The sequence below is a fragment of the Micropterus salmoides genome, unplaced genomic scaffold (assembly GCF_014851395.1).
Source record: "Micropterus salmoides isolate LMB-PRFRI ecotype aquatic unplaced genomic scaffold, ASM1485139v1 Ms_hic_scaffold_14, whole genome shotgun sequence".
NCBI classification, from domain to species: Eukaryota; Metazoa; Chordata; class Actinopteri; order Centrarchiformes; family Centrarchidae; genus Micropterus; species Micropterus salmoides.
In genome coordinates, this window is record NW_024040485.1 from 29,452,221 (window position 1) to 29,465,767 (window position 13,547).

At 37.0% G+C, this 13,547-nt stretch overlaps 1 protein-coding gene across 3 annotated transcripts in view; it reads right to left on the reverse strand.

The window, feature by feature from the left end:
* agla (amylo-alpha-1, 6-glucosidase, 4-alpha-glucanotransferase a) overlaps nt 1–13,196 on the reverse strand; it is a 55,046-nt gene extending 41,850 nt beyond the window's left edge. For 2 of the 3 annotated variants that reach the window (XM_038718921.1, XM_038718924.1), the window contains exons 1-3: nt 13,096–13,196; nt 2,562–2,689; nt 57–267 (exon numbers count right to left, since the gene is read on the reverse strand). In XM_038718921.1, coding sequence (XP_038574849.1) covers nt 57–267; nt 2,562–2,649 — 299 coding nt within the window. In that variant the 5' untranslated portion in view covers nt 2,650–2,689; nt 13,096–13,196. Of the gene's footprint in view, nt 1–56; nt 268–2,561; nt 2,690–12,447; nt 12,629–13,095 lie in introns of those variants that run through there. The other variant, XM_038718923.1, reaches the window with a different exon arrangement.
* Nucleotides 13,197–13,547: the final 351 nt, after the last annotated feature.

A 13,547-nucleotide genomic window follows, 5' to 3' on the forward strand; every position in this document is an offset into this window, starting at 1 on the left:
CCACCTGCCGCCAACCGCCCACATTTTCAAATGTGGAACACAGCCTGTAGTCTTACCCATATCCAAAGTAGTACTCATAGGACCCGGCAATCTTGAGGTCCAGACAGCAGAACTTATCCGAGTCATCCTCCCTCCCTGTTGGGTAGTTCCACGCCAGAACACGGAACTTGTTCCGCTGAAATCTCTGTTCGTCAAGTGGATAGTTGGTGTGTACCATAACCCTCCTCCCCTGCAGGCTCGGACCCAGGCGGAACTGGAGCTCAAAACCTGAGGAGACAAAAAATATTTTGACTATAAGCTTTAATTCAACATATGGTGTTGATGGAATACAATACTTATAGCAATGTGTCCCACATAATTCCACTTCGTTTCCATTCTACCTTGTAGTCCAACACATTTTGCTGTTATTTTTGGAGTTGAGAGTATAAATTTCATTGAAAACAATAAATAAATAATTGCTCGCCGATGTTGACACTGGCCTTTTGTGGTGTCAACATCAGTTAACATAATTGTTGGACTTTTAACCAATGGCCATACACACAGATACAGCTCTGTAACTCTGATATGAACAAAAGGAATTCTTTACACATACAGTCACTCACAGTGAGATTAGCCAAAAAAATGTCTGACCTTCCAGGTCCATGACATATCTGTCTATATATAGTCCAGTTTTACTGCCAGCTCACAAAATCCCTATCAGTTTCAGAGTGCTGTAAATGTCAAATGGTACACCTCTCCCTCCACTAGCTCCTCATCCTTCAGCCAACACTCCAAAGCTACTGCATGTCTTTATTTTCAATCTATAAAGAAGGACTTGTTAATTACTTCTGTGTCATGGCACCTAAATAGATGAACATTAGGGCAGTGACACCATATTTAATCAGTGCAGTCATACAGACACATAATAAGACTTCTATTGTTGGTTTTGAATAGAATTGTAAAAATGCCCACTCTGCAAGTTTCAGAAAGCCAAGTTTGACGCCAGTTTGATGGTGTTCTTTATATGAACTGGTTGATGCTAAATTCGAGACTTCTAGTGCTTAAACCAAGAATATATAATCAGGTAAACGCACAAAACAGGAAGCTACTTCTTCCAAGATTGGCGGTCTTCCTGAGGCAGCATATGTACAGTATCTCACAAAAGTGAGTACACTCCTCACATATTTGTAAATATTTGATTATATAAAGATATCGATTATATCTTTTCATGTGACAACACAGAAGAAATGACACTTTGCTATAATGTAAAGTAGTGATTATACAGCTTGTATAACAGCGTACATTTGCTGTCCCCTCAAAATCACATCAATGTCTAAACCGTAGGCAACAAAAGTGAGTAAACCCCTAAGTGAAAATGTCCAAATTGGGCCCTAAGTGTCAATATTTTGTGTGGCCATCATTACTGTCCACCACTGCCTTAACCCTCTTGGGCATGGAGTTCACCAGCGGTTTAGATATGATGTGTTATTTTGAGGGGACAGCAAATTTACACTGTTATACAAGCTGCACACTCACTACTTTACATTGTAGCAAAGTGTCACAATTTCTTCACATTTACTCATTTGGCAGACGCTTTTATCCAAAGCGACTTACATTTGAGGAACAACATACAAGCATCAACAGAGCATCAACTACAGATCTACAACTGACAATACATACTAGTAAGAGCAGCAATAAATACTAGTAAGAGCTCATAGTACACATCACATCAATGGGGAAGATACCTAGTCAACAAAAAGTGCAATCAATACAAGATTATTGTAGGGGATAGAAGAAGAAGAGCACAGGAAGTGCATGTTAGAGGTGTTATAAGAGGAAGTGTTCTCGGAAGAGATGAGTTTTCAAGAGCTTCTTGAAGTTAGAGAGGGACGCCCCTGCTCTGACCACCATCGTGGTGTCACAGATGTGAACAGCCGGGACTGGGATTGCTTTGTGTGAAGGGATGGCAGAGCCAGGCAGCGTTCATTGGAGGAGCGTAGCGGCCGAGAAGGAACGTAAGTTTGTATTATGGAGTTTAGATAGATGGAGCAGACCCAGTAGTCACTCTGTATGCAAGCATTAGTGACTTGAATTTGATTCTGGAGGCCACGGGGAGTCTTCAGTGTTGTCACATGAAAAGATATAATCAAATATTTACAAAAATGTGAAGGGTGTACTCACTTTTGAGAGATTCTGTATTCTATAGGTAAAGGCCACTTTCTTTAATTCAGTAACTGTAATTACTTAAGTTGAGCCTTCTACTACTAAAACACTTCATTATCTTTGTAAATGTCAAATAATTGTCCCAAAAAGCTTTTTTGAATATTTAAACATCCAAATCCCTCTTTCAGTTAAACATTTAAAATATTTTTTAATGACTTTCTCTCATGTATCTAGGGATGTCACGTGAACCGGTACAAAGTCGATACCAAAATTCTGAAACATGTCGGTACTCTTTTTTGTGGGTACCGTAGGTAATGGGGATCCAACATGCGGAAGATGCCGACAAGTGTAGCTGCAGCGACAGCTCCGCCTCGACTCGTGGAAAAGAAGAACAGTAAAGTGTTTTAAAGAAGCATTACCTTGTTCAAGTCTGAACAGGTTTCTCTGTAAATTCTCCTTGTCGTTAAGCATCAGGACTCTGATCTGCTTCAGGTGTTGAGGCAACATCTCGAGAAGATCTCTTCACAGTGAACTGATCCCTGGCCTCCTGTTAAAAGGAAAATACAGGTTACTAAATATAATCATACCATTTATCTACAAGTTAACACTCTATGAAATAAACTTTATCCCTTAAAAACAAGGAAATGCTTTCTGTCAAAGCGGTGGAATTCCACCTTCCCGCATGGAGCAACGCATTGGTGGTATGTTGCAATGAAAATCTGTTTGTACCAGTGCAACACTGGCATTGCATTCAGATTGCCCTCAGGTTTTACGGTGCCCAAAAAAACAGGCTGAAAAACTCCATAAGCTTCTGTAGGATTAAAACTCAGAAAATCAAGCTCACCGTTGATCAATGTTAATAACTATTCAATAACATCCAAAGCTCAGTGCAGAAGACCTTAGATGAATCTTAACTTAATCCTAATGGATTTCTGCTGGCTGAACATGACTTTCAGATTTGATAAATAGTTTTTCATTTAACCTCAGTTTCTGAAACAGCCTCATTTTTATTTTATGTAGTTGAGTTGTAAAATTTGGTATTCAGCATGCAGGGGAACTAGTCCATCAGCGCAGTAATAACTTTACATGCTTTAAATATGACTTGTGTTTTAGGAATGATGTTCATACTTGTGGATTTAATCATGACTAGTACCAAGGAGAACTTTCTCGCTGAAAGAGAATTGGATAAAATGTGTTTTCAGACCATGCTGGGAACTGAAATACAGAGGTAAACCTGCAGAAATCAGAAGAGAAACAGAACAAATGTAGAGGTATCGTACAGATCACATGGCTCAGTGAATGGTTTGATGAGTATTGGGGCTGCAACGATTACTTGACAATCAACGTTTAGACTACAGGACATGCTGGTCTTCAGCAAAACCTGTCCTGTTGAACCGCTGTATGGTCTTGGCCACCGTGCTGCAGCTCAGTTTCAGGGTCTTGGCAATCTTCTTAAAGCCTCGGCCATCTTTATGTAGAGCAACCATTCTTTTTTTCTGATCATCAGAGAGTTCCTTGCCATGAGGTGCAATGTTGAACTTCCAGTGACTCCTGAGACCTTGTAACACTAACGAGTCATATGAAGAGAAAATGGCTAATTGGGCCCAATTAGGACATTTTCACTTAGGGGTGCACTCACTTTTGTTGCCAGCGGTTTAGACATTAATGGCTGTGTGATGTGTTATTTTGAGGGGACAGCAAATTTACACTGTTATACAAGCTGTACACTCACTACTTTACATTGTAGCAAAGTGTCATTTCTTCAGTGTCGTCACATGAAAAGATATAATCAAATATTTACAAAAAATGTGAGGGGTGTTCTCACTATTGTGAAATACTGTATTTTCCTATCAGCTGAAACTCTGCTGTCTAAGGTTCTTGAGATCTGATAGCTCTGTGCGGCATTAGCTTTGTTTTTTAAAATGTCTGTTTAATAGTTCAGTGATGTTGAAAAGGAAGACGTCTCCAACCTCTCGAGGTTCTTTATAGAGGTCGGTCCGTCAGGTGCTTTGGACAATTGGTTTATTAGCACTGCTCTGTACCATCACTCACATATGGGCTTGCTTGTATCCTTTGCTAGCATCTAATCACAATTAGCTAAATAGCATAACATTTTTTTTTCCCTCTTCATTCTTTATTAACCAAATATAGTTCAGCAGCGATTAACAACAAAATCAAAAGGAACATACATGTGCTAACAGACATTGTGAAACAGAGATTTTGATTACGAAACAAATCAGGACAAACATAAGTATAGACCAGTAAAGTAAATATCACTAAGAAAAAAAGAAAAAAGAAATATAGAGATATATAGGAGATATAAAGTAATGTAGAGCCTATGTATTAATAGATTCTTTATTTAGTAACTTGCTAATTATTAGTGAGGTTTTAATAGCTTTTTTGTTTAATGGTATTTTAGAGACAGATTCAAAGAGATATTGTAATTTAATAAAAAACAGATGAAAGAGGGAGTATTTTGAAGCGATCTAGCCTTCTGGATGTGAAATTTACCAACAAGACATAGTAGTTTCACGGCGTTATCAATGGGTTGTGAGTCAGTTTTACAATTTAGAAACAAGACCATGTCTTCTAATATATGTAATAACGTGTTAAAGCGACGAAAAATCAACAAAGCAACTTCTATCCAGAATTCTTGAGAGTAAGTACAATTAAAGAAAAGATGACTAATAGATTCAGCCTCTAGTTTACAGAAATAAGAATAAAAGGAGAAAAATCTGTTTTAAATTTGTTTAACAATTTATTACAGGGATAGTATCTATGCAAGACATATGGACTTCTTTTATTTTATTTGGAATGAGGAATCTGACCAGACATCCTCTGCCAAGAGTTCCGGGAAGTTTAATTTCCATAAGTGAACCGACTTGGGAAAAATCACTATGACCAGAGATCAGTACTCTTCTAATATGACGATTATTACACATACGGTTAAAAAGATCTTTCCCACCAAGTGTGAGCTTGGGGAGCTCTCCCTTCAAAGAACCATATAACACTGCACTTTTAAGTAAGAATAGTAATTTTGGAGATATGCTTTTTAAAACATTACGATATTGTTTTCTAGAAATATCCGAACCCTTGTTGCGGACAAAATCCTCATATTCATAAAATTCGCCTCTATCATTAAGTATGTCTTGAATAAATATAACACCCTTATCGATCCACTCTTTTATGTATCTGGACTTGTTTCTAAATAATACATGTTGGTTGTTCCATAATATGCATGAAGTTGTGTTTAAAAGCCATTCTCCACGCTTCAAGAGCTCGTTTATGGAAGTCAGAGAGCTTAAGGGGCAGTTTGGTACATTTATAATTACAAGATAATAGAAATTTTAGACCACCACACTTATCAAATAACAAATTAGGAATGTAAAACCATTGACAACTGCTTTTAGACAAACACTGCTTAATCCAATTAATCTTGAAAATCTGGTTAATAGTTTGAAAGTCTAGTGCATTAAAGCCTCCTTCAGAGTAGCTTCTAATACACGTTTTCCTTTTCACATACTCAGTTTGGTTTTTCCATATGAAGTTAAATAAAAGTGAGTCAATGGCTTTAGGTCAACATACAGTGAAATGGCAGGGTATACTATTCTTGAAATACATTCAGCCTTTGACAACAATACTCGACCTTGTATGGTGAGGTCTCTTTGCAGCCAACAACTAAAAACTTTCTTCGCTTTTTCTATTTTGGGCAAGAAGTTATCAGATACTCTCTCAGATGCGGATTTATCTATTAAAATACCAAGAAATGTCACTGAATTTTTTACCTTTATGCCACTCATGGATGTTTTATCAGAAGTGTGCACTGTTAATATCTCACAATTACTCTGGTTAATCGTAAGACCTGATGCCTTAGAAAAATACTTTAAAGCCTCCAATATAATCGGAACTTGACCTTCATTTTTTAGAAAGAGACAGGTATCATCCGCTAGTTGACTAATTATTACGTTATTATCACCTATTTGTATTCCTTCAATATTTGTGCAATATATAGTGTATTAATTAATAAATTCAGCAGCAATTAAAAATAAGAATGGGGATATTGGGCACCCCTGTCTTATGCCTCTTTTAACATTAAAACGAGGTGAAGTACCACTAACTAATGGGACACTGCTAATGATATTTTTATAAAGCGTGTTAACCATCTTTCTGATTTTTCCAAATCCAAAATGAAGCAAAGATTCAACTATGAAAGAATGTTCCACAGTGTTGAAGGCCTTGTAAAAGTCTAAGAAAAGAACAACTGCTTCTTCATTAATTAGTTCTGAATAATCTAATATGTCTAGAATTAAATGGATGTTATTACTTATTAATATGTCTATCCTTCATAAATCCAGACTGGCTTGGTGATATTATTTCACTCAGACAGGGTTTAAGTCTTTGGGCATATAGGGAAGCTAGTAATTTATAATCTGAATTTAATAAGGATATCGGACGCCAGTTATCTAAATATAGAGTGTCTTTTTTTGGCTTAGGGATAAGGGCAATGAGGCCTTGTTTCATTGATTCAGTTAGCTCTCCTTTCTCCATGCATTCCTCAAAAACAGCCAAAACCATATCTTTAATGTCCTCCCAGAAAGTTCTGTAAAATTCAAATGGCAACCCATCAGGACCAGGGCTTTTATTGGATGGAGTTTTATGGATAACAGCTTCCAGTTCACTAATGGTTAAACGACTTTCACATACTTCAACGTTTTCTTAATTTAGGAATAAATGGATAAACCTTATCAAAAAAAGAGCGTCAAGAATGAGGATCAAAAGAGGAGGTATATAGTTTTTGATAAAACTCAGAGATGAAGTTTGAGATTGTTTTCTCATCAGAAGTAAGACTGTTGGTTAACAATTAGTGAAGAAATCTTTTTAGTTTCGCCACGCTTCTTTTCCAAACTAAAAAAGTATGATGAATTTTTTGCTCCATATTCCAGTCATTTCGACCTTGATCTGACAAATGCCCCTTTTGCTTTTTCAATATAAAGCATATTTAGCTCTTCTTTTAAATAGTGTAATTTTATTTTATCTTCATTATTAGGAGCTGGAATGTTTAAAATATCATTTATTTCTTTAAAAATTTTAGAAGTTCTTGTCTTTTTAACCTTTGAATATTGTTTGCCAAACTCTACATTCAAATTTAAACAGTTCCCATTTAGAAATAGAGGAGATGTCATTTCTGGTTTTGAAGCTATTTATAATTTCCCTAATGCCTGAACAAAAGGATGCTTGTTGCAGAAAAGAGGAATTAAGTTTCGGGAGTTTGCAGTAGACAGGTAGACAAGATCAATTCCAGCATGGTCTGTAAGAGGAGCAGGATGGATATTACTTGAGTATAAAAGACGTGTAGGGGGAAACCTGTCAATATATAAATCTGGGGCCTTATTAAAGTCACCAATGATGTGAAGTGTGGCAGAAGAAAACTTAGCTTTTAGAGTGAGTATCTTGGCAGATAAATCCTGAAGGAGTGTGATATTGAGGGTGGTCCTATTAAAACTGTAAATGTTAGCTAAAATAATAATTAAATAATTAATTTTAATAGCACTGACAATCCATCAACCTTCAGGAGAGAGTATGGAGTCTATAGAACCAAATTAGGACCAAATAAAGTCATAACGCCCTCTGAATGACTAGAACCATGACAAAAGAGAGCTTTACCCCCCACTGATTACGCCAAAAAGTTTCATCTCTCTGACATGAATGTGTTTCTTGTAAAAAGTATATGTCCCTTTTTTGTGCTTTACAAAACAAGAATAAGGCTTTTCTTTTAGTAATCTCTCATATCCCTCGTACATTAAGAGAAAAGCAAGAAAGAGAAAAATGTGACATAACACTAAAACACTAAAACACAAATAAATTTACCTTGTAAGTAAGTTCTTCTAGAATGTAATTTTTGGAAGATGTGGAAAAAAGTGCAAAACTGATTTATAATAAACCCCTGTCAAACTCCACCTAGGACGACAGCAAAAAACTATAATGCTCCAACCTTACGGAGGACATTGAACTTAAGGGGGAAGCTTACTGAATACTTTTCTTAATAAGCCGTGCAATATGAGAATACCCTAAATTAAATAAGGTTAAATATAAAAAGGAAAAACGGAAATTATCCGTAAGGACCCAAAAGATTGCATAGAAACATGACGGCTGTCTCCTGCTATCAGTTAAGGACGAACTAGAAGGAAAGGTCACAGAAAGAAAGGTCACATCTTGAGCAGAAATCCTCCTTCCAGCGATGATGGCGAATGGACTTTTTCTCGCCTGCTCCACAAGATCTTGATTCTTTTGTGTTTTAGGACCTCTGAGTGTTTTGCATCTGCCCAAACATGATCCCGGTGTGTGCGTGATAAGAACTGCACAATAATACGACGTGGTTGCGGTTGGGTCGGACTGCTGTTGTTGCTTTTTGTTCTTGGGGCCAAGGCGGTGCGCGACATCCACGGAGTTATGGAGAGCATCTTTGATTCCCGGCGAGACTCTAGACAGTAAATCGATAACGGTCATCTTGACGTTTTTGTTTTCTTGTTCTGGGACACCCGATATCTTTAAATTCCACCTTCTCTTGTAGGCATCGATGTCATTTACCCCGTCTCGCAGCACAGTCTTCTCTTTGGTTAATGATCTTCTGCTCCAGCTCCGCTATGTTAGTAGAAAGTCCATTCATCTCCTTCTTAGTATCCCCCATAGACGTAGACAGGGAGCAGATGGCATCGCTTTCACTTTTCACTTAAAGGGGTGGTTTAAAATCCAGTTTGTGCACTAAGCCATCGTCAGCTGCACGAAAAAACGTCTTACATCGGCGCCATCTTGCGCAGCCCCCAAATAGCATTAAATAAAAAAAATCAAAGTGAAAATGTTTGAGAAATCATAACAACATATCACAAACATGCAGTGACCAAAATGACCTGCATTCACAGGCTGAAATGAATCAACAGTACATGACTGGCATAAATGGCACGAGTTTGGCAAATATTGCAAACTGGCGTTGTGCAAACTGTTGTAACATAACTTGAGGAAGTACATGAAGTATTTATTTTAGTTCAACAGACAATAGCTGCTGTAATAAACTGATTTGGGGAACGAACTTTCCTCAGAAGTCAAAAGTTGGAGCATTTAAACTTCAAATGTACATTTTATTTTACTGGATACAATTTAACAAATTTGCAGCTTAATTTACTAACTGCACTGCAATTAAAAAATTATGTTTTTTATACATCTGGCATCGACAGAAAGTAACTATTTTTACGCAGCAGTCTTTTCACATTATAAACTTATACTGTACTTGAGTTTTTTCTATTTCAAACTTTCATCCTCCACTACATTTCAGAGGTAAATAAACTATTGCTACAAATACTGTGCTTTATATTGTATTAAAATATGGTGCTTTGCTATAGATTAAACTACCCAATACTAGAGCTCGAACGATTAATCAATAAATGATCAACTATTAATTAACCCTATACTATTATAACTAAGAGTTAAAAAAGTTTAAAAAAGTTAAAAATAGAAAATTTAAAATTTCTCTGATTTTGGCTTCTTAAATGTGAATATTTTCTGATTTCTTCACTCCTCTATGACAGTAAACTTAATATCTTTGGTTTGTTTGGTTTCTTCACTACACTTTTGTTTTTTTATCAGTTTTTTTCTGGCTTTATTGCCAAAACATGTGTTACCTCTGACATAAGTACAGTCATTGGAAGATGAAGACGTGGGCAGCAGGCACCACGGCGGGTGAGGCGATCGCTCAGAGGAGAGGAAACAAGATCGGCAGCTGGTCCATGTTCCAAGCTGCCAGCGCAAGACAGGCAAGATGAGAGGAGGAGGACTCAAACGCAGTCAAGATGGACTCTGTTTCCCAAATGTCAGACTGTTTATTGTGAAGATGAAACTTTCATACTGTCATCTGTTTGCTGCTGTTTACATTCACCCCATGCAAATTCAAAAAATGCACTGTGAAATATTTGGGGTATAAGTTATACGTCTATGTATATGTATTTAAATAACTGTATTGTTTTATTTTACATGTTACCATATTTTATTTTGTACCTTATACCTTGTGAACAAAACAAGACATTTAAGGACGTCACCTTGGGCTTTGGGAAACACCGATCGACATTATTCACCATTTTCTGACATTTTATAGACCAAACAACTTATCAATTAATCAAGAAAGTAATCGACACATTATAACAATAATAATTAGTAGCAGCCCTACCAAAGACACAGTTATAATGTTGCTTAATTGCATGTTATAAATCCATATTAATGCATTAGTGATATGATAACACAATCATATAAGATTCTGAAAAAGACCATTATGCATAATGAGTAGGGGTGTGACGAGACACATAACCCACGAGACGAGATGAGATTGGGTTCACGATATCGAGACGTGATTTTAACACTATTTTTTAATTATTTATTTCCTGCATTCTTATGATTTTTTTCTACTCCAGTTTATTGTGATTTTTTTTTTTTTTTTTGCGCAAAGAGAAACACAAAATTCAGGTGATGATTCAAAATCTATAGCGTAACTACAACAGAATATAATTCAGTGCAGCTCTCAGATCTGTTTCTCCTGTAGATCAACTTATGTAATATCCTCCCTGCTGAGTCATGGTTTAGTCTTCCCTCCTCTTTGTGTCTTTTGTTTGGGGAAGTAACCTCTTTAAATGTGACTGTGGCACCTTTTCACCTCAAGGATAAATTATTACATTTTAATTTAGTTATAAACTCCTGGACTTTAAAGGCTCCTGTGTTTCAGCAGCTTTTCTGCTCATGGTCAAAACATTCTGCACCTTCAGAATCTCTCCCACATATCTGTTCTCTGACAAAAGTCCTAATATTACCAGACTAATGCACTTTACTCTGCTGTGCATTACGTTATTGACCGTTTCAGTGACCCTTCAGACCGTTTGACCGACGCAATTTGGGACTACATGCTGCATGTGAAACACGTAAACTTCAGCAGCTCTGATAAAGTGCAGCTCACAGTCCCAAACAGAGCAAGGTTGCTTCAGTTTTTAGATGTTTATGTTGCAAAACTCTACCAGCTAGGCCTACATTACCACTCGTCACAGCTGTCTGGACTCACAGCGCGAGTGGGTTCCTGGATTCCTAACACAGCGTACGCCGGTGTCAATCAGCTGGGCGGAGTTGATTAACTCCGCGAGTTTAACTTATCAGTTGTACATTTGTATTTCACTGCGTGAGAAAATGAATGTGTGGCTTGACAGCATGTAAAAAAAAGTCTTGCGAGTTATTTACCTGACAAGAATTCCCGTCACAATTTGATCTCACACCCCTAATAATGAGTTTTACTTTTGATACTATTAGTAAATGTTGTTGATATTTGTGCAGTTTAACTTAATTGTTATTAGGGAAAAACTAACTGTAATTTTCTTTATCAATTAATCAGTTGATTGTTTTCTCAATTATTGGATAAGTTGTTTGGACCAAAAAATTTTAAATAATGATGATCAGTGTTTCTCAAAGCCCAAGATGATATCCTCAAATGCCTTTTTTTGTCCACAGTACATTCAGTTTACTGTCAAAGAGGAGTAAAGAAACCAGAAAATATTCACATTTAAAAAGCTGAAAACAATGAATTTGGACATTTTTTTCCCCTTTAAAAAGAACTCAAAGCGATTAACTGATTATTAAAATATTTGGAGATTAATTTAATAATTGAAACCAGAAAATATTCACATTCAAGACGCTGAAAACATTGAATTTGGACATTTTTTTCCCTTTAAAAAGAACTCAAAGCAATTAACTGATTATCAAAATATTTGGAGATTAATTTAATAATTGAAACCAGAAAATATTCACATTCAAGAAGCAAAAATCAGAGAATTTGGACGTTTTATCAATATAGTTGGCAATTAATTTAATAGTTGACAACTAAGTTAATCGATTAATCAACTAATTGTTGCAGCTCTACTTGTTATGGAGGATTTTTGTAGTGGGGTAACAACTTTTACTTCAGTAATCAGAATCTATTACTGACTATTTTAGCCTCTGGATTGTGAGATGACATCCACAACTAACAGATGACAGTTTGTTCTGTTACTACAGACTTGCACGTAGGACCAAACTCCTGAAAGCTTTGGGTTTTTGGGTTCAGTTGTGTAACAAGTGGAGCAGGTTAACGCATCCAGAGTCAGTGACCCCTGACTCGGGAATGCGCAGAGCTTCGCCCCAACAAGGTCAAGAATCCTGCTGTTAATGTCACACTTTCTATTTATAAAACTGTTCCCACCTCGTTTCGGCTCGATGAGACACACAGACTGACAAACGTACCATCACATCGAGACGACGGTAGATAATAATCGCCACTGTGATGCAGGAACCTGCAACGCTAACGTCCCGTTTGCGACCAGACTCCATTCAAAAAAGAGGCAGTTTAATGTTGCCTAGCGTCTCGTTATCCCCCATGTAACATAACGCGAAGCCACAGATTTTCAGTAACCATTTAACAATTCGGTTTTTACCGATGGCAACATATTTAAGAAAGCAACATATTTAACTTGTGTTTCATTTAGTACCCCCACCACAACACCCAGCAGGTGTGCGGTGCCTTCTGGTTGTAATTTTACTAAAGCAAGTATTGCACTGAAGGTCATGCTGGTGTCGAACGTAAGAATGGGTTTGATCGTCATTACGCAAGGTGACGTTAAAACCAAGACTTTTGACATTCGTTGTCTGGAAACAACTGGCGGCTGTATTTTCCCATATTAGGATGCAAAGCTGCACAATCGAGCGCAACAAGAGAAGGCGTTAATTTAGTAAAACTTATAGAGTTACAGTTACGGCTACATTTAACGTCAGCTAGCTAACGTACGTTAACGTAACGTTAGCTTGTAAGTTCATTTATCTTCCGACCGCCTCTAGCTTCAATACTTACACGACAATGCAGAAACATGTTTAAATGTATATATTCCCACGCACCTGTCAGTTGTGTCTCCGGTCAGTCACAACAACAAGAGGGCAGTTTGCACTGTGGTGCACTATTTTTCCTGGATGGACAGTGGTGAACGGAGGGGGCGTGGTCAGCGTGCCACTACCGTAATAACCCTAGTAAAAGGGAACAAACTAATGCTGCGTTCCAGGCAACTTGGAACTCGGATATTTCCGATCTCCACCTAGAAAAACTATCCTATTTGCATGTATTTAAATTAAAATAATACATATACGATCATATAGTAAAACCTGTTCTGCATGTACATTGATGTAGAAATATGTTAGGCCTATTAGGTAGCTGCGCAGTAAAGACTCTCATAAAGTCATCTTCTCTGCATAAAAGTTAAGGTAAAAATGCCAGAACATTTGGAAATGTAACCCACCAACTGATGTTGCTTGAGGGATACACTAGTAGGCTAACGTATAGGCTATTTATGTCA